At 61.2% G+C, this 20,011-nt stretch overlaps 2 protein-coding genes across 4 annotated transcripts in view; one reads left to right on the top strand and one right to left on the bottom strand.

Moving 5' to 3' along the window:
- MGLL (monoglyceride lipase) overlaps positions 1 to 6,947 on the top strand; it is a 103,678-nt gene extending 96,731 nt beyond the window's left edge. For all 3 annotated transcript variants that reach the window (XM_036868539.1, XM_036868540.1, XM_036868538.1), the window contains exons 7-8: positions 1,880 to 2,095; positions 4,220 to 6,947. In XM_036868539.1, coding sequence (XP_036724434.1) covers positions 1,880 to 2,095; positions 4,220 to 4,345 — 342 coding nt within the window. In that variant the 3' untranslated portion in view covers positions 4,346 to 6,947. The remainder of the gene's footprint in view (positions 1 to 1,879; positions 2,096 to 4,219) is intronic.
- Positions 6,948 to 11,539: 4,592 nt separating this feature from the next.
- On the bottom strand, positions 11,540 to 19,927 carry ABTB1 (ankyrin repeat and BTB domain containing 1). The gene is given in 13 exon segments (XM_036868659.1): positions 11,540 to 14,801; positions 14,866 to 15,066; positions 15,805 to 15,972; positions 16,074 to 16,169; positions 16,420 to 16,538; positions 16,639 to 16,734; positions 16,997 to 17,042; positions 17,141 to 17,300; positions 17,444 to 17,588; positions 18,456 to 18,485; positions 18,488 to 18,510; positions 18,600 to 18,662; positions 19,767 to 19,927. Coding segments are annotated over 13 exon segments (1,410 nt in total). The 5' UTR covers positions 19,823 to 19,927; the 3' UTR covers positions 11,540 to 14,594.
- Between the last annotated feature and the right edge of the window lie 84 nt (positions 19,928 to 20,011).

The raw sequence follows: 20,011 nt of genomic DNA on the forward strand, positions 1-20,011 counted from the left end.
GGCTCAGTTGCTCTGCGGCATGTGGGATCTTCTCGGACCAGGGCTCGAACCCGTGTCCCCTGCACTGGCAGGTGGATTCTTAACCACTGCGCCACCAGGGAAGCCCCCGATTTGTCCTTTTAAGAATGTCGTGGAGATGGAATCCCACAGTAAGTGATCTTCGGGCACCGACCGTTTGGTCTTTGGTTTTGAATGGGCTCAGGCTGCTGACCGGTGCTCTGGGCCTGGCCTGGGCTGGGAGGGAGAACGCTGTCCGTCTCCTGCCTGGGGGACAGGACACGACCCTCCCCCACTAGGAGAACTTTTGGTGGATTTAGGTCTTAAGCCCTCAGAAAGCAAAGGCCCTGGGGTTGGGCCGGGCTGGTTACCTTAGGGGAGGGTTTGGGCTTCTGAGCCTGTTTCCCTGAGAGGAGGTGGTCCCTGCCCTGCCTTCCCGGCAGCCCCTCTGCCCCCGTGCGGTGGTGGCTGGCACGGGGGCCTGCCCTTTCCCCGACACAGCTGGCGGCTCCTCCCAGGTCTAGAATGGGCCATTGTGTACCCAGTGCCGACGTGCTCCAGACATGGAAAAAGAGCCAAGAGCGGGAAGCCACCTGGGCTGTCAGAGCAGTTCACCCGGAGCCGACTCCCTGGGGGCTTCACGGCTGGTCAGCAGGGCAGGCGCCAAGCCGCTCAGGAAGGAGGTGGCCTCGTGGGCCCCGGGCGTTCGTTCACAGGGGCACCCGGCAGCCAGGGCTCTCTGGCCCCGCGGCCTCTTCCCGAGCAGCCCTCCTTGCAGACCTTGAAGGAGCCCCTGCCACTCCCGTGTTCTCGGCCCCCAGACTGGTGGCCCGGCCCCGCGGGAGGCCCGCCGTCTCGGCTGCAGGAAGGGGCTCATTCGTCTCGTGTGGCTTTTCCCAAGTGGTCTGGCTCGCCTGCTCCAGAAGAATCGGGGTGGTGGGGGGACCTGGGACAGCCTGTCCCTCTCCAAGTGGATGAGGCCTGTGGGGGGTCGTCACAGGGGAGACGCAGCCCCCGCCCGAGAGTCAGATGGAGACACGGTGGACACTCAAGCCTCCTCGTGGGCAGCTGACCCTCTGTCCCCTCACCCCTCCTGACACCACGCAGCTCTTGGAAAGAGAGCTGAGGGCAGAGGCGTCATGGCCCCGACCTGGTCCGCAGAGTTCTGTGGGCATGTGTCCCGTCTCAGCTCACAGCAAGCAGGCCACTTACTGTCCACTCGGGGCAAGAGGAGTGAAGCCAGGAAGCCAGGGACGGGGCCCGGGTAGCCCCACAAAGGGCATGGTCAGAGTCTCAGCCGCAGGCGGGGCCGGTGTCAGAGGAGGTCCCGGCAGGCTGATGGCTGAGGAGGGCGGGCCCGGCCGCTGTGCACGTCCGGCAGAGGGGCAGCCGCGTCCACAGGCGCAGGGGGACAGCAGACCTGCCTCTCAGGCCGGCAGGCAGCCCGCTGGAGCCACGTCCTGAAGCCCGCAGGGGTGTCCTGCCCAAGCCCTTCCCGGGCCTCATTCCTGCACAGACAGCCCTGTGACCCGGCGGTCGTGGGTGCCCCTCACCCTCTTCAACCAGGGGACACTGTGTCAGGACAGACAGAGAAAACAGAATCCACTCAGATTGACACCAAACCATCTTCCGAGCTATCCCTGTGTGAAATCATCAAAGCGAACATACAATGCTGCTCACGTGAAAAAACCCCACAGACTGATGCTGAAACCGTCCCGGGGCACAGGCGTGGAGGGGGGGCCACAGAGCAGGCTGGAAGCAGGGGCAGCGCGGCCGGGCTGACCGGGGGTCCCCACCCCGGGCCCACTGGCGGGGTCGGCTCTTCAGAGCCGAGCGGGAGGGGCTGCGAGGGACCGACGGGCTCCTGTCTCCCCTCCCGCAGGTGGCCATCTACAACACGGACCCCCTCATCTGCCGGGCGGGGCTGAAGGTGTGCTTCGGCATCCAGCTGCTCAACGCCGTCTCGAGGGTGGAGCGGGCGCTGCCCAGGCTGACCTTGCCCTTCCTGCTGCTGCAGGGCTCTGCCGACCGCCTGTGTGACAGCAGGGGCGCCTACCTGCTCATGGAGTCCGCCAAGAGCCAGGACAAGACGCTCAAGGTGAGCAGCCGCCCCACGTCCCTGGGGCGGGGAGAGTGGCGCTCCTCTAGGGCGCCTGCCCGAACCCTTGGTTTAGGGCTGGCCTGGCCCCCGGGGAGGCACGTCCCAGGAGCACGAGGTGTCTGTTGATTCCGTGGGAGCTCGAGAGTCATTAGCTGATCGTTCATCCGGTCAAGGAAAGAACCACAACTGGCCTCCGGGCAGAAAAGGTCGTCTTCCTCAGAGAGCGTTAGGCGTGTCAGGCACGACAGGACGGAAAATGCTGTTTCGGGTGGAGCAGTTCCCGAGTGTCTGGCTGAACCGGGAAGACCCCTGGCTGGAGGATGGGGAGAGAGCAGGTGCACCGGCTGTGTCCCTGCGGAGTGGCAGCGGAGCCTGAAGGTGGCTCTGCGTGGTCGGCTGGGCAGACCGCTGCCCCAGGGCACGCGCGTGAACAGACGTGTCCCTGGACAGCGCCGCCCCGGCTTGGGCACGGCCGAGTGGACGCCCCGGTCGAGAGCCACCTCCCGCTAGGTTGTAGGGAGCGCGGGCTGCTCCCCGCAGGTGCCACACCTGCTGCGTGGGGGCCGGCACTGGCGCTCAGCTCTCTGCCCCGAGCCCGCTGCACCGCTTGCCCCAGCGCGCCGTGCTACAAAGGCTCTCACGTGTCCGCACTGTCCAGCGCCCCCCCGTCGCGGCTAGGAGCGGCAGCCCCTGGCCCAACACCCCTGCCAGAGGGAGGCCCGGACAAACAGCAGGAGGAAGGAGGGGAAGGAAAGCCGCTCCCATCACGGCGGGAGACGGTCCCAGCCGCAAGTCCCACGTTAGCACACCCGAGAGAGAGTTGAAATTCAGAAAAAGAATTGAAATCAGGGTCTCGAAGAGAGATTTCCACCCCATGTTCACGGCGGCCAAGAGGTGGATGCAGCCCCAGTGCCCACTGAGGGGAGGTGGTCCGTCCAGGCAAGGGGGTGTTTTCCAACCTTGAAAAGGGGGAAGTTCTGACACCTGCTGCCACACGGATGAGCCTGGAGGAGGCTGTGCTCAGCGAAATGAGCCGGTCACAGAAGGGCAAATAGTGCGTGATTCCACGCACATGACATAGGCAAAGTAGTCAGAGCTCACAGAAATAGAAAGTAGAGGGACTTCCCTGGCGGTCCAATGGTTAGGACTCCGCACTTCCGCTGCTGGGGCCCTGGTCAGGGAACTAAGATCACGCAAGCCGACTGGTGCAGCCGAAAAAAGAAAAAGAAAAGTAGGGTGGTGTTTCCAGGGGCTGGGAGGAGGGCACGGAGGAGGGCGCTGTAACGGGGACAGGGTTCAGTTGTGCAGGGTGAGAATATTGCACCGCGTGCAGAGATACTTAACACCACTGAGCCGTACACTCGAAAGTGGTTAAGATGGTGAACTGCATGTTATATGATTTGTACTACAGCTTAAAAAAAAAACAAACTTGGAGCTAGCTGTTAGAAATCGCTGAAATGGCAAGTGGGCAGGTGGCTATACACATGGAGAGTTCGGGGAGGTCTGGCTGGAGATACAGATTCTGAGTCATCAGCACACGGGTGGGTTTTACAGCCAGGGGCCTGGCCGGGGCTCCTGGGGAGAGGGGGAAAGAGGCCCGACCCCGCCTCGGCCGCACCAGCCTGCAGCTCAGGAGGGCGGCATGCTGTAGTCTTGACCAACAGGCGGGAAGGAGACCAGGAGGGTGGAGAGCTGTGGGAACCACGGAGGAAGGTGTTTCTAGAAGGTTACCCTGGTCAGCTTTTGAATGACGCTAAGAAGCCAAATCCTGCGAGAGTGAAAGTGATCCCCGGCCACGGCGACGTGAGGGCCGTGGAGCTGGTGCCAGGACCACCGCCGTGGGCGGGTGGGAGTGAGGGTCAGCCGGGGCAGGCTGGGGTCCCACAAGGAGGAGAGGAGGCGCAGGGGGGGGCAAGGCTGGAGGGGGAGTGGCGTGGAGAGGGGGCACTGGTTTAAGAAAGGATCTGGGGAACATGTTGGGACCTTTGCAGCTGTTTGCAGCACCACCTGCTGACCAGGCGTGGGTGCGTGGAGAGAGGGTCCTCTCCATCCGCTGCCCGGCCGCCTTGCCCGCCCGTGTCACTCACGGTAGCCGTGACTTCCTGTCTTTCCTAATTGCAGATTTACGAAGGTGCCTACCACGTCCTCCACAAAGAGCTTCCTGAAGTGACCAGCTCCGTCTTCCGTGAGATAAACACGTGGGTCTCTCAAAGGACAGCGGCGGCAGGAACGGGGTCCCCGCCCTGAGTGCCCTGGCCAGCCGTCGGGCCACAGTCGGGGAAGCGGGCAGAGGAAGGGCAGGAGCTGGCTTCTTAGATGTGGCTTGCCAACAAACAAAAATCACAAATTGGAGGAATCCCTAGCACAATTTACTAAAAAAAAAGAAAAAAGACAATCTTGTCGCACATCAGGCCGTCCGCCACTGGATCTGCCTTAAGTGGTGGACACTTTATGCAAAAATAGGAGGTCACAACACTTCCCAGAGAATGTGCTGGAAGGCCTTAGGCCGCAGAGCCCTGCCCCTCCTCTCCCGCTCCGCAGGGTCCCAGGACCCCCACTGCAATAACTGGAGGGGTCCCCTCCCGCCACCCCGCGCCCCGCCCTCACGGCCTCGGCTGGGGCCCCCTCTGGCCGCCGGGTGCGGGGCGGCATCCGCTTCCCCGGCAGACTCTTGTGCCGCCGCGGCCCAGAACATGCCTGCACTTCCTCAGCACGTGTCCACCCGTGACCCGCGTTAGCTCCTTGTCCGCCGGGAGCCCGGGGTGGGCTGTGGGGCAGGTGGGGCTTGGCCCGGAAGGGGCACCCTCGCCCCCTCCCCTCCGCGGGGCACGTCAGGGCAGCTGCTCGTCGCTGGCTCGTGTTACCTGGGGCTCAGAGGACGGTTGTGTTGGAGATGGAATGGCTCGTGTGTATAGCGTCTGTTCTGAAGCAGAGCCGGTGGGGGGTGGGAGCCAGGGGGCTTGAAGGCGTGGGTGCCTGACCCCCCTGTACAGCCCCGGGGGGCGGGCCTAGGAGCCCCGTGCAGGACAGGCCTGTCCCAGCTCCCGCCTGCCGGGCCACAGCCTCCCTGGGAGCCTCGGCGCTGGCTGCACAGCTACCTCTGGTGGCCGGAGAAGCTCCCCACGCGGTGGCCCTGCCCACGGCTGCAGGCCTGAGGCCACAGCAGCCCCGCTGCCTTTCTCGGTGCCAAACCCACGGCCCCCCACCCCTTGGCCCTCAATTGCGCCAGAGGTAAACGGGGTCACCACCCACCCAGGGGGTACTTTGACTTTGAAATGGGACTCGCTGTCAGGTCTTGAGGCCCCACCTGCAGATGTCGCCGTGGTGGGGATGGAGCCGCCGGGGCGTGGAACGCTGGGGGAGGTGCGGTCCCGCCACCCCAAGGCTTCCCTGCCTGACGCAGAGGCTGGGGGCTAGGACTCCCCACTCCTCCTCCTCCTCCTCCTCCTCCTCCTCCTCCAGTGGTGGGAGCTGATGCCCCACGTGTGCCCGGTTCTTCCGGGTCTGGTTCTGGGTCCACCTCCAAGGGCCCCCGAGCTGCTCACCCCCAGCGACGGTCAGCTGGCGGGGGCCTTGGTGTGTGTCCTGCTGCCCCTGCCCCTTGGGAGGGAGAGGCACCCATCCCCGGGGAACGGCACCTGGGTCCCCACAGAGAGCGGCTTCATCGCCACATCTTATTTCTCTGGCTTCTCTTTGGAGGAGAAGAACGTAGAAAATGCAAAGAGAGGTCGGCCCCACCTGCCCAGCTGGGCAGCAGTGAGAAAGTTCCTGCTCTCGGGCTAAGGAACGGCAGAAACTCCACCCACAAACCCCAGACACCCAGCCGTCCCACCCCGCAGGGCACAGCCCGTCCCCCCCCCCCCCAGAAGCATGCCATGGCAAGGCCATATCCCAGATTAAATACCAGGCACGTGGTTTGACCAGTAATCTTTCGATGCATGAATTTATTTATTTGAAAGCTCTTATAGAGGCATATTCAGTCACCTTTACAGATCTGGTTAAAGAATCGCCTGCATTTAAAAGAAAAAAGTTATTTGAAACCAGGACTGTTTCCTCATCTGGGAGGGGGCACAGGGCACGCCCACCTGCTGAGTCAGGGGTGCAGGTAGCAGCGTCTGGAGGCCCCTGGGGAGCGCCCTCCCGTCCTTGCTGCACCGAGCAAGTCTTGAACTGGGGTCACCCTCCATGTTGGCGGCTCCGTGCCGATACCTGGAGCGCCACCGCCATGCCATCGCCATGGTGCAGGGGAGCTGGGTTTGGAAAGGAAGCGAGGTCACACATGGCCTGGCCTCGAGGTGACAGGAGGACAGAGGTCACAGAGGGGCCCTGGACATGCAGCCTATCCAAACCATGCCTGGGAGGACGGACATATTACTCGGGACACTGGGCCCAAGCACGCCTGTGAACTCGGTGCTGCCCTGTAACTCAGAGGCCGTGCTGGGCCACATGAAGTGGTTTCATGCCTGAAAAAATCTCTAGGAAAAGATGTCCCCCGCAGCCACTGGAGGTCCCAACCCCGCCAGGGTCCGTTCCTTTGCCGGGATGTGGGGTGGTGACCCCAGCTTCCCCTTGGCTCTTGGGGGCCCTGGGGCTTGTGATGAGAGCTCTGAAAGATGCTCTGGAAACCCCCTGCAGGGCCCCACCCTCCTGCTCTTTCCTTCACCAACTGCTGACATCACCCTGTTAGGATCGCAGTGATTTTTCCAAGCAATTTACTGGTTATTGTCATTGCTGCAGCTCAGCCATCTCCCTACACGTAAGCTGTTAGTGGGGACCCGTGTATCAGTCTAGAACTATTACAGGACCAACGTCTGCCACAGCTAAGCCTAATAAACCACATGTTTTCTGACGGTGTCGTCTGCCTGTCTGTGCGATCTGACTGCAACGTCCCTTGCGGAGAGACCAGCGGCCCTTTGGGAGGCTGCACTGGGGGTCTGGGCCGGTCCCCCGATACACCCCAGTATGCGGAGCGGACTGCACGCCAGCTTTCTCGTGCAGACTCTGCCGCCGCCGCCGCCACCAGGGGCCGGGCCGCCCCAGTTCAGGGCTCCACGGCTGACCCTCCTCCGCAGTCCCACATAACTTCTGACGATTTAGAAGCAAGTTCTGATCTCCCCCCACGTGGCCGCACCTCTGCCTCGCCTACCTGAGCGCAGGAGACCCCAGCTCGGGCGGGTGCCTGCACCCCTCCCCCCGTCCCCCCTGCGCCTGACCCAGAAGCGGAGGCTGTCGGCTGCCTGTCTGTCCAGGCGGACCATCTCCCTCTGGCCCCACTGGCCCCAGGGCTGTCACGGTCCCCTCCTGCCGGTGGCCACAGCAGCCTCCTCCGGGTGCCCCATCTCCCCGCTTGTGTCCCATTGGTCTTTTCCCACATAGCGACCAGAGCGGGTGTTCAACGAGTCAGGTGGTGGCCCTTCCCACTCCAGCCCTCGTGGTCCCATCTCGTGCAGAGGCGGCCACGGCCCTCCCAAGCCTGCAGGCCCTGGGCCCGTGGCCACACGCCAGCCTCTCTGTGGAGCCTTCCCACCGCCCTGTGTGGAGCTACCCACTCCCCGGCCCCCGCCGCCCCTCCTGCAGCACAGCCACTGCCGTCTGACTCGACCGCGTTCTGTGGACCCTCGGTAGCCCTGTCCCACCGGAGCTGAGCTGCGGGAGCTGGGTCCTCGCGTCAGACCTCTGTGTGGTTTCCAGGGGTCCCTGGTAAAATCTCTCTCCAGGCAGGGAGGGGTTGGGGGACCAGGGCTCTCTCTGGGCCAGGCTGGAGCCTGGAACTGGGGTTATAGGCACAGGGCCCCACTTCTTGGTGGGCGCCCGTGCCCTCACCCAGGCCACACCTCCAAGGGCCCCCTTGGGTTTCATGCTCTGCTGTTGCTGGCTTGAAATCCTCAATCTTTCTGGGCACCGTTCTCCTCCCGAGTTCTTGGACCATCCTTACGATCACTGCTCTGGACTCTTCTTCGGGCAGGTCGCCCGTCTCCATGTCACTTAGTTCTTCTTCTGGGCTTTATCTTTTCCTTCGTCTGGAACATGTTCCTTTGCCCCCTGGGTTCGTCTGAGTTGCTATTTGTACTTTATGTCTGTTAGTTACGTTTCTCGACCTTGGAGAGGGGGCCTCTGTAGGAGACGTCCTGTGTGTCCCAGCGGTGCTCTCTCCTCTCGTCACCCAAGCTACATGCTCTAGGGGTGCCCCCAAGAGGGCTGCGTGAGCCCTCCTGTGGCAGGGGGCTGACTACGTGGGGCGTCTGGTGGGCCTGGTCGGCCCCTGGCCTGGCTGGTTGCCAGGCCTTGCCTCGTGTGGGTGCCGCTGGCTGCTGGGTAGCGGGGTCTGGTCACGAGGCGGCGGGTTGTGGAATCCTAGGGGACCCCAGGCTAGTGCTGGCTCACTGGTGGGCAGAGTCGGGGTCCAGAAGACCCTGGGATGTTGCCCACCCGCTGGCGGGTGAAGCCAGGTCCTGGGGTTAGTGCCGGTCTACTGGCAGGCGGAGCCGGGTCCTGGAGTCTGGCTGCAGGGCCCAGGGGTCCCAGAGCTGGTGTTGGATGGCTGGTGGGCGGGGGCCGGTTCCTGACACAGTTGGGTCTGGGGTCCAGGGCGTCCTGAAGCTTGCGGTGACCTGCTAGTGGGCAGGGCCGGGGCCCAGCTGGTCCCAGGGCGGATCTGGCCTGCTCTGGGTGTGCTGGGTCCACAAGCTGCAGGACTGTGGTTTTCTTTTCATTTTTTTTTTTAAATTTAATTTTTATTTTATGTTGGAGTATAGTTGATTTATAATGTTGTGTTAGTTTTAGGTGTACAGCTAAGTGATTCAGTTATACATATACATATATACACCGTTTCTCAGATTCTTTTCCCACATAGGTTATTACAGAATATTGAGTAGAGTTCCCTGTGCTATACAGTAGGTCCTTGTTGATTATCTATTATATATATAGTAGTGTGTATATGTTAATCCCAAACTCTTAATTTATCTCTCCTCTGCCCCCACGTTTCCCCTTTGGTAACCGTAAGTTTGTTTTCTAAGTCTGTGTGTGTGTTTTGTAAATAAGTTCATTTGTATCTTTTTTTTTTTTAGATTTCACACGTAAGTGATATCATATGGTATTTGTCTTTCTCTGTCTGATTTACTTAGTATGATAATCTCTGGGTCCATCCATGTTGCTGCAGATGGCATTATTTCATTCTTTTTTATGTCTGAGCAATATTCCATGGCATATATGTACCACATCTTCTTTATCCATTCCTCTGTCGATGGACATTTAGGTTGTTACCATGTTCTGGCTATTGTAAACAGTGCTGCAGTGAACACTGGGGTGCATGTATCTTTTCAAATCACAGTTTTCTGCAGATATATGCCCAAGAGTGGGATTGCTGGGTCATATGGTAGTTCTATTTTTAGTTTTTTAAGGAGTCTCCATAGTGTTCTCCATAGTGGCTGTATCAATTTACATTCCCACCAACAGTATAGGAGGGTTCCCTTTTCTCCACACCCTCTCCAGCATTTATTATTCCTACTTTTTGATGATGGCCATTCTGACGGGTGTGAAGTGATACCTCATTGTAGTTCTGATTTGCATTTCTCTAATAATTAGCGATGTTGAGCATCTTTTCATGTGCCTCTTGGCCATCTGTATGTCTTCTTTGGAGAAATATCTACCCAGGTCATTTGCCCATTTTTTGATGGGGTTGTTTGGTTTTTTGATATTGAACTGCATGAGCTGGTATATTTTGGAGATTAATCCCTTGTCGGTTGCTTTGTTTGCCAATATTTTCTCACATTCTGTGGGTTGTCTTTTCATTTTGTTTATGGTTTCCTTTGCTGTGCAAAAGCTTTTAAGTTTATTTAGGTCCCATTTGTTTACTTTTGTTTTTATTTCTGTTACTCTAGGAGGTGGATTGCAAGAGATCTTGCTGCGATTTATGTCAGAGAGTGTTCTGCCTATGTTTTCCTGTAAGAGTTTCATAGTATCCAGCCTTACATTTAGGTCTTTAATCCATTTTGAGTTTATTTTGTGTATTTTTGTGTATGGTGTTAGAGGATGTTCTAAAGTAAGTCCCCTACATAGGAATGAGTTCTGTTCTGAGAGTGCATTCGTAAGTCCAGTTTGTTTGTAAGTCCAACAAAGTTAGCCTAGGTACCCAACTAACACAGTGGGCTATGTAGTACTGTACTGTAATAGGTTTATAATGCTTTTCACACAAATAATACATAAACACAAAAAATAAAACATTTTTTTTAATTTTTTTTATTTTTATGGCTGTGTTGGGTCTTCATTTCTGTGTGAGAGCTTTCTCTAGTTGTGGCAAGTGGGGGCCACTCACTATCGCGGCCTCTCTTGTTGTGGAGCACAGGCTCCAGACGCGCAGGCTCAGTAGTTGTGGCTCACGGGCCCAGTTGCTCCGTGGCATGTGGGATCTTCCCAGACCAGGGCTCGAACCCGTGTCCCCTGCATTAGCAGGCAGACTCTCAACCACTGCGCCACCAGGGAAGCCCCAATAAAACATTTTTAATCTTACAATACAGTACCTTGAAAAGTACAGTAGTGCAACAGCTGGGATACAAGGGCTGGCATCAAGTGAACAGGCAAGAAGAGTTACTGATTGGAGGAGGGAGAGGAGGTGGGAGATGGTAGAGCTGAAGGATCGTCAGCAATAGGAGACGGAGGGCAAGCTGCAATGTCACTCATGCCTGACATTGATGGACCGCACGTTTCGTTCGCAACTTGAAGGTTTGCATGTAGGGGACTTAATGTAATTTCATTGTTTTACATATAGTCGTCCAGTTTTAGGGCTGTGGTTTTCTTGGTCTGGTGTCTGCCCCCTGCTGGGCAAGGCTGGTCTAGCGGCCTGAGCAGGCTCCCTGGAGGGCAGGGCTGGTGCCTGCCCACTGGTGGGTGGAGCTGCGCCTCGCTGTCTGGTGGGCAGAGCCGTGTCCCAGGTGGCTGTGAGCTCAGCAGGTCCCAACGCAGCCTGTCAGCTGACAGGTGGGGCTCTGTCCCCGCCCAGGGGGCTGTTTGGCCCAAGGCTCCCAGCACTGGGCCTGCAGGCTGCTGGGTGGTGCTTGGTCTTGGCGCTCACAGGCCAAGATATCAGCCCAGCAGCAGCAGCAGCTGTGTTCACGGGGCCGAATGTCCCCCAGTGTATCTGCCACCGGCGTCTGTGTCCCCAGGGTGAGCCTCAGCCGCCCCCCACCTCTGCAGGAGACCCTCCAAGAACAGCAGGTAGGTCTGGCCCAGGCTCCCATCAAATTACTGCTTCTGCCCTGGGTCCTGGTGCGTGTGAGGTTTTGTGCGGCCCTTTAGGAGTGGGGTCTCTGCAGTCAAGCCCCGCTGTCTTCACAGCCAGAGGCCCTGGGGGCTCCCGGAGCCGGACCCCCAGGCTGGGGAGCCCGACGTGGGGCTCAGAGCTCACTCCTCGGGGGGAACCTCTGCAGGGTCATTCTTCTCCAGTGTGTGGGTCGCCCGCCTGGGGGTACGGGACTCCTACTGTCTCGTCGTGGTTCCTTCTTTATGTCTTTAGCCGTAGAAGGTCTTTTCTGGTAGGGTTTGGTGGTTCTACAGGCGGTTGTGATGTTGGTGTACTCGTGAGAGGCGGTGAGCTGCTCTCCTGAGGTGACTTCTGATGAAATTTTTGATCATTTTGGGATAGGTCCCATGGGGTGGCCAGAGCTGGCCGTCCCCTGTGCAGAGGCCCCCCTGGGTGGCATGCAGACCTGAAGGACGGCCCCCTCCCCGAGGCCCGCACTCCTTCTACAGCCCGAGCCTCAAGGGGTTGACCGTGGGCAGTGTCCTCCTCTCTGGGCTGTTGCTGCCTCCTGGGAGCACCCACGGAGCACAGACTCCTGCTGAGGGCCATCACACGGCAGGTGCCCCATGGCCTTGGGGCTGCCCCCAGATCCAGGAAGGGGTGACACAGCTTGCCTCATCTTGGTGGGGCAGGAAGAGGGACGATGGAGCACCAGGCCGGCCCAGCGGGGGAGAGCAGGAGGTGAGCAGGAGGGGGCATGTCCGAGGGGCTCGGGGTAGATGGGAAGGGAGCACAGGTTGGTCACAGAACTGGGACTCTGAGGGATGGAGATCTCCAGCAGCAGCAGCACCCCGCCCGGGATGGTGCATGGGGGGAGCCCACGGTGGGGGTGCAGTGCTGGGACCAGCCACAGCGGGGAGCCAACCGCCCTGGCCAGAGGGTGTCTGGAGCCTAGGGTGGAGGACAGGGCCGTGACCAGATGGAGGCTGGGTGGGAGCAGCTGCTGCTCGCCCACTCCCTGCCCTGTCTTGAGTGTGTGGCTTGCAGCCCATGGACCAAGGTGGCTGCTCCTGCTCCTGCCACAGCATCCTCATCCCAGCCCACTGGGAGGGAGGAAAGGAAAGGGGCAGGCTGAGCTCTTCAAGGATGAAAACCAGAGACCTCATCTGCCGTTTCTGCTCACATCTAGGACCCGGTGGCGTGGCCACGGCTAAATGCAGGGAAGCTGGGAAATGAGCCAGGTGCCCACGGCAGAGGAAGGGCACAGAGGTCAGAGAGACAGCAGGCTGTGCCCAGGAATCAGGCATGCACCTCAGGCTTTCCAGGAGGGGAGACCTGGGCTCAGTATCCACCTGGAAGATGCCAACAGGGTGGGTGAAAGTGAGTTGGAGGTGAGGCAGGGCCCCAGCTGGGGCCGAGGTGGCAGGAGGGGGACCCGGAGACCGCCCAGCAGCTACTATGGAGGCTGGGTGACAACTACCTTGAGGGCTGAGGAATCAGGAGAACACGAGTGTCCGTCTCCAAGACTCCACAGGTAAGAAGGGGCTACACTGTGTGCCCGGAATTGCTTGTGTTCCATCTTCCAGGAAAAAAGTTCGTTTGTGCTGAGGTTCAGTGGGCTGAGCCCCACCCCTCTGGGCCCCCTCAGGACCCCGTCTGACTCTCACACCAGGCGTGGTGGCTGGCAGTGCTGCTCCCATTTAGACCGATAAGGATGCTGGGGCTCTGACGTGCTCCAGCCCAGGTCCCCCGCCCACGTGCAAGACACCCGCTGCCTCCCAGGTGAAGGTGGTGACAACCCAGGTGCAGGGTGCTGATGGGACTCCGAGAACTAAGCCACTGGCAGGGGGGTGGGGGGCTGGAGTGCCTGAGGGCAGCTTCCTGGCTCCAGGGCCCCTTCCTTGGAAGTCCCTGCCTGAGGCTGTGCTTCAGACTTTTACCAAAGTGAGAAACTTTTATGCTAGCAGAATGCTCCAGGAATTAAGGCTGCCCCTGGCAAGAGCACTCCTAACTAACTTGTGACGGCACCCTCACCCCTCCCTCTGCTGCAGTGAGGCGGACACTGAAAGCTATGTAGGAGTTTTCCAGGTAGAGGAGCGAACATATATGCATGCCTTTTTTTTTTGCAGGTGGAAAGAATATTATAGGATGGGTTAAAAAATGTATCTTTGGGTAAGGGCCAGGACTAGGGTGAGGCAAGTGAGGCACTCCCCTCAGGCACACAACTTAAGGGTGCACCAAAAATCTTAGTAATCAATATTTTAATGTAATACTTTACTTTTAAATCAAAATTAATGATAAACCAAATATTGACATTTCGAAACAGGATTCCTGGTTGTCTTTTGCTCCAGTCCCCCAGGACTCAGCAGAGCATGGTCTGTCTGTGGGCCCTGCCCCGCCGGCAGGCCCTCTTCCGCCCTTACACTCCACTTTATATACAAGCCGTTCTTCTTTTCTGTTTTGCTTACTCTGTTAACGGTTGGTCTCTTTTTCCCCAATGTGAAAAAATGTCGGGATCTTGCGATGGAATAGAATGCATATACTTTTTCCCAGTAAAATGTATGGAAATTTTTTTTGATTCAACAGTGTTCACTTAGAAGCAGGCCCTGAGCTGAGGGAAAAACAGTGGCTTCCATCCTCAGCACCCCCTGGACTGATACGCACCACAGCCAGTGGCTGAGGCGGGTGGAGGGAGCCAGGCCGGGTCCGCTTAGCTGGGGCCCCGCTCTCCAAGATGCAGGCTGGACTGAGGCCGCACAGCGGTCTGAGCAGCAGCTGCTCAGTAAGTGAGCTCAGAAGCCCCGCCTTAGCTCATCTGAGGGCAAACACCTCTGGCCCCGCGAAACCCCCAGGACCACCAAGGGGGAACCCTGTCCCCAAGGGGAGTCTGGTCATCAGAGGGACTGCACTACTCAGACCCCCAGACGTGGGGCCCTGACCCGAGCTCCCCCCACCCTGTCCCTGGGACACAGGCTCCACGGTGAATTCAAGCTTATTGCCCCGCTCGGCCCAGGAAAACATGCGAGGAGGGGCCAGGAGCAGGTGGGATGGGGGAGGGAGGGCCCTAAGAGACCAGCCCGCCAGGTTTCCCTGAGTGGTGCCCAGCCCCAGGGCCTTGGGGCTGGTTGTGCTGCGGGAGAGGCCTCATCCCAAGGTGACCCTCCCCGGGGTCCCCAGGCACGGAGGGGAGGAGAGCGCAGCCGAGCCCCTGCCGGCACGGCGATGCCCCAGGCTCACAAGCCACCACGCGTGCAGCCGTCAGCAGTCCAGGCCGATGGACACCAGCAGGTCCTCCAGCACCCGCAGCCGCCGCTCTGCCTGCGCCATGGCGCTGCACGTCTGCACCGTGCTGCCCACGTGGAAGCGGATGTCGTCCACCAGCGGGATGGAGTCCGTCTCCTGCCGGGCTGTCACGGCCGCGGCCTCCTCCCTCACAGCCTCCACGAAGTCCTGCTGCCCCGCCAGCTGTGGACGGGCCGGCTCAGGGCACGCCTGTCGCCCACCCCCAGCCGCCCGGGCCCACGCTCACCTTCTCGAGGACCTTGGCCATGTACTTTGTGCACTGGTCCTCCAGGCGCGCCAGGCCAAACAGCTTGGCCACACGCCACACGCCCACCACGCTGTCCTCGTCCAGCAGCTGGGCCAGGCCACGGCCACACAGCTGCTTCAGGCCTGGCAACAGGTACATGTCGGCCACACGCAGCACGTCATAGGCCAACTCGGGAGGCAGCTGCAACGAGAACGGAGGTGAGGGAGGGCACCCGAGGCTTAAGAATGGGGTCCACAGGCCGAGCCAGGGGCTCACGTTGCAGGCCAGCTCTGCCCTGAGCCCCGCAGCCAGAGCCCAGGTTTCCCACCTGCTGTGGCAGGCACGGCCTCAGAGGACGAGGGAAGCGGGGTGTAACTAACACCCAGTCCAGGCGGGGGCACCTGCTTGGCCGCCACCCCCTTCTCCGGGAGCAGCTGTGACAGGGACGCTATGGCCCACTGACCCCTTCTGGGAGGAAGTGTGCTAGCCCTGCCCTGGGCGCTCCCCCTCAGTCGCCGTATTACTACCGTGACCTGCACGCACGCAGGCAGCACACACCTGCTGCCTCCTCACCTGGGGCAGCTGCCTCGGGGCAGCCAAAGGGCCCTGCAGTGACCCCAACGCACGAGGCCAGGGCTCCCCACTGTGGCAGGAATTCAGGGTGACTGTCCCCGCCCACCCCCTGGCTGGAGAACTTGGGGACCCCAGGTGGCTACACTATGTCTCCAAGTGCCAGGTGCTCATGCCATGAGTCTTGTCACTCATTCCTGCCCTGGAACCAGGACCCCTCCACCTGATAGAAAAGTTCAAACAGGACCCACACTCCAGCCTCATAGAGAACAGGTCTCTCAGAGCCAGTCCAGACCTGGGCGCTCCCTCTAAGCCCCGTGGTGACGTGGCCTGTGTCCCCCCCCCCCCACCCCTGCCCAGTGCACACACCTCGGTGTGGTCGCCATAGATGTAGTACAGCACATGGGTGAAGATGTCGGGTGAGATGTCGTGCAGGGTGATGGCCAGGAGGCCGCCTGAGGCCTCCAGCTCCTCGTTCTCTCGGAAGTGGTCATCCAGCAGGGCCCGGAAGTAATCACTGCGGCCACAGAAGAAGGCCTGTGGGAGGCTGGGCTCAGGATGGGCCAAGACTTGTGCCTAGAGGAGCTGGCCCAGGGCTTAAGGCAGGGGTGGGGGTCTGGAGGGAAAAAACTTAGTACCTTGTGACAGAGGAAGCTGTAACCGTCCACTCGGAAGCAGACATCAGGACAGCTGCTGAAGCCGTCGCAAGGGAAGGGCAGCTCCCCAAGATCACCCTAGCGGGGGACAGGAGAGCAGGTGCCATCAGAGCAGGCAGGAGATGGGAGAGCAGCCGGCCCCGGCCAAGAGCCCGTTCTAGCTCAGCCTGGAGGACGACCGCTGCCCCATGTGTTGACTTAGATACAGGACAACTAAAGCAAGCAGGCCAGCTCAGAAAAGGGAAGCAACGGGCTCTAGGTTTAAACCGCAGCCCCATCCCCAGACACGGCCCCTACCCACAAGCCCAGCCCAGGCGGGTGCGCTTACCCGGAGCTCGGGGGGCAGGGCACAGTCGGCCAGCAGGGCCAGGTCCTCCCGCAACCGGGGGTCTGCCTGGGGAGGCTCGATGGTCAGCACCTTCACACACGTGCCTGGCTTGGAAGCCACTGTGGAGGGGAGAACGCAGCTTCAGGGAGCTGGGCGGCCCGCCAGCTGCTGCCTGAAACCCTGGGCCCCGGGCCCCAAAGCCTGGACACGCACACTCACACTTGGCCTCCAGGTCGCCGAGCAGGTCCCACAGCTGGCACTGCTTGGCGAGACGCTCACAGTCGCCAACGTGCTCCACACCGACGTCCAGGCAGCCTGGGTATGGGTGCAAGTGCTGGGGGGAGGCTCAGAGCCTGAGGAGGCCCTCAGCTGCCCCGCGGCCGTCCCTCCACGCACCACCCGGTTCTACAGCACCCGGGACAGACGAGAAGGGCTCCTCTGTGGATGGGAAAAGCCAGCCCAGGAGGCAGCTGGAACCACCCTGCACCCCAGGGGATGAGCCCCAGGAGAGAAAAAGTGGCCCCAAAGCCACGTCTGGGTGTGCTGCAGCCCCTCCCTACCCAGACCCAGGGCTCACCTGTGTACAGGTACTGCAGAAGGGCCCCAAAGGCCACGGGGTTGATCTGTAGGCAGAGACCGCAGGGAGACAAGGTCAGAGGCAGCCACTCAACACGAATTCCCTGCTCACCCTCTGCCCTCCCCATCCCCGGGAGGGACGCACCAGAGGGTGCCTGAGGACCACGACACTCTTGCCCTTCCATTTGGTGTCGAGCATGTGCGCGAAGTAGGTGCTGCGAGCACCCAGGATGCAGCGATGTGCCCGGAAGGACTTCCCGTGCACTAAGAAGACCACGTCGCTGTGGATGCCCTGCTCCAGGAGGCTGGGGGCAGTGGAGGGGGTACTCAGCAGTGCCGCCCCCCAAGTCTCCCCACTGCCCCTCATCCCGTCCAGCGGGAGAGCCCTCAGCCCCACACAGGCCACGCCACCGCAGACCCTGTGCAGGGCTGTCTCGCGCTGTCTCACCGCAGCAGGAAGCGGTAGTAGCAGTCCCGCTGCCGGTAGGAGGCCGTCACCTGCTTGTAGTCACGCAGGGCCCGGCGGATGGCATCACTCTGTGCCCCGTAGAGACAGCGCTCCCCATCGAAGGTGTTGGCCTCGCAGCGGGCTCCTGGGGACGGCAGGGCTGTCCAATCAGCAGGGCCGTGGGGCTGCCCACCACAGCTGGGGAGGGGCCTGGGGGAGAGGTGCATCTCCCCCCTCCCCCCCCACCTACGGGGCCCGAGTCGCCCTGGGCCTGCTCGGGCCCCAGCATTCTCCCCGCCAGGGCCCAGGCACACGCCACACACCACACAAAACAGATGGCTTGGAGGCCGGCCCTAATCTATGCACTGGTGGCCTGGGGACACACCCTAGGCAGAAGGGTCCCCGTCCTCACCTAACTGAGGTTCCTGGGGCAGAAAGACATACACAGGTTAGCAAATAACGTCAGGTGCTCTGAAAGAAAGCTAAGCAAGACAAAGGGTGACAGTGGTGGCAGCTGCCACAGGAGAGGCTATGGAAGGTCCCTGGGGCAGAAGACAAGGTGCAGGGGCCTGAAGTGAGTGAGCGCCATGCCGAGACCTGGGAAAGGCCTTCTGAGCAGAAAGAACAGCAACCGCAAAGGCCCTGAGGGGCACGCGGGAAGGCAGCAGAGGGCTGGCCGGGGCGGGAGGGGGCACACCCGTCACGGAGCAGCTCAGGGCAGGCCAGCTTCTCTAGCTCATGGGAAACACAGCGGGGAAGCCACTCAGGCCAGGAAGCGGGTCACACTGGCCGTGGGGCATGCCCACTGTGGTAAGGACAACACACGGTAGGGGACAAGGAGGGGCAGCCGCAGGGAGATGCTGACCCGGGGCTGGGGAGCCGAGGGGAGAATCGGCTCTGAGGGCAGAGCTAAGGGCACTTGCTGCCGGGGTGCTGGACTGAGAGGGGACGCCAGGGCCCCTGGGCACAGCCCGCGTCCACCGCCCCACCCGGCCCTGCCCCGCGCGCTCACCGTTGGCTAGCAGGTAGAGCACCAGCTCTCATGTCCACAGAGGCAGGCGTAGTACCTGAGGGGGAGGTGGGTGGGGCAGGGGCGCTGTCAGGCCTGCAGGCCCGGCCCGCCCCACCCACCCCCCTGCCCCCCGCCGGCACTCACAAGGGGGTGCTGTCCCACTTGTCCCGCACATTCACCTCCACGTCTCGCTGCTCCAGCAGGTACCTGGGCAGAGGAGGTCAGAGCCTGCGTCAGGATGGGTTTGGGGTCTGGAGAGGAGACCTGCGGAAGGGGAAGGAGGGAAGCCTCCCCAGGTGAGGGCAGAGACCAGAGCAGGACAGGCATTTAAGGCAAAGGAACCACGAAAGAGTGTGGATGTGGGAGCCCCTGGGCGTCAGAGGCCCCAGAGCTGAAGAGGCTGAGCATCTGGGCTGAAGGCGTATGGGAGGGAGGGAGGAGGAGGAGGTGGGGCCCTGCCTCTGCCCGAACCCTCGGGCTGCATGGGGTGGCAGGTTGGCCTTCCCAGGTCAGGGGGACTGGAGATGGAAAGGACCACCAGGAGACTTGCAGGCGTCCTGGCAGCGTGAAAACGAAAAATGGACAGATTATAAAAGGCGGAAATCAGGAAACAAGGCAGCAGAGGAGACTGGGGTGAGGGGAGACCACCAAGGATAGTGATGGAAGGAACCCACTTCGGGGAGACGCCCAGATTGGATCTCAGAGTGCACCACACTTTGGGGGCTACCAACTAACTCCCAGGTGTCACCCGACCCCGCGGAGGAGCCCGGGGAAGCTGCGGGGCTCAGGAAATCCCGACTGGCCCAGGGGAGGGCGCCAGGGAAGGTCGGGACCAGGGATGGGGCAAGGAAAACAGATGCCTCATATCCCACATCAGCCGCCCCTCCCTCCCCGTGCGGCCCGCAGAGACGGCGACTGCAGCACCCGGGCTGCCTCAACCGCAATTAGGAGTCCCTGAATCTCTGAGAACCAGAGACTGGCTCCAGGCCACAGGCGTTCCCAGCGCGGGGTCCGCAGCTCATCAGACGAGCCACGTCGGGGGCGTCCCAGGCCTGCCCCCAGGGTCTGACCTCCGGGCCCTTCTCTTCTCTCTGCCCCTCTCCGCCTCCTCCGGGCGTCCGCGTCGCAGTCCTCCCCTCCGGGACCCCCGGAGTCACGCCAGCACCCGACCCCCACGCCCCCGCTCAGAGAGCTGCCTGGACCGGGGCGGTCCTGCTTCGGCGCCCGGGCCGCCCCCGTCCCCCACCCCCACCCCGGCCAGGCGCTCCGCGGGCGGCCCACTCACACCCTCCCGGGGCCACGGCTCCTCACCGCACTCGGCCCACGTCCCCCTTCCTGCAGCTGGAGAACAGATCGCAGGTATCCATGGCGCGGACGTCCCCGACCCCGGGCAGCGGCGAAGCCCCGCCGAATATAAACACGCCGCGCTGCGCCCCGCCCGCTCCGCAGCGGCGCCTGGCGTCCGGAGGACCGACCCGGGATACGCCCGCCCCGCCCCTCCTCTTAGTCCACCCGCCCCCGCTTATCACACACGTTCTCCCCCCCCACCCACTCCA

Source organism: Balaenoptera musculus, chromosome 11 (genome assembly GCF_009873245.2).
Source record: "Balaenoptera musculus isolate JJ_BM4_2016_0621 chromosome 11, mBalMus1.pri.v3, whole genome shotgun sequence".
Classification (NCBI taxonomy): domain Eukaryota; kingdom Metazoa; phylum Chordata; class Mammalia; order Artiodactyla; family Balaenopteridae; genus Balaenoptera; species Balaenoptera musculus.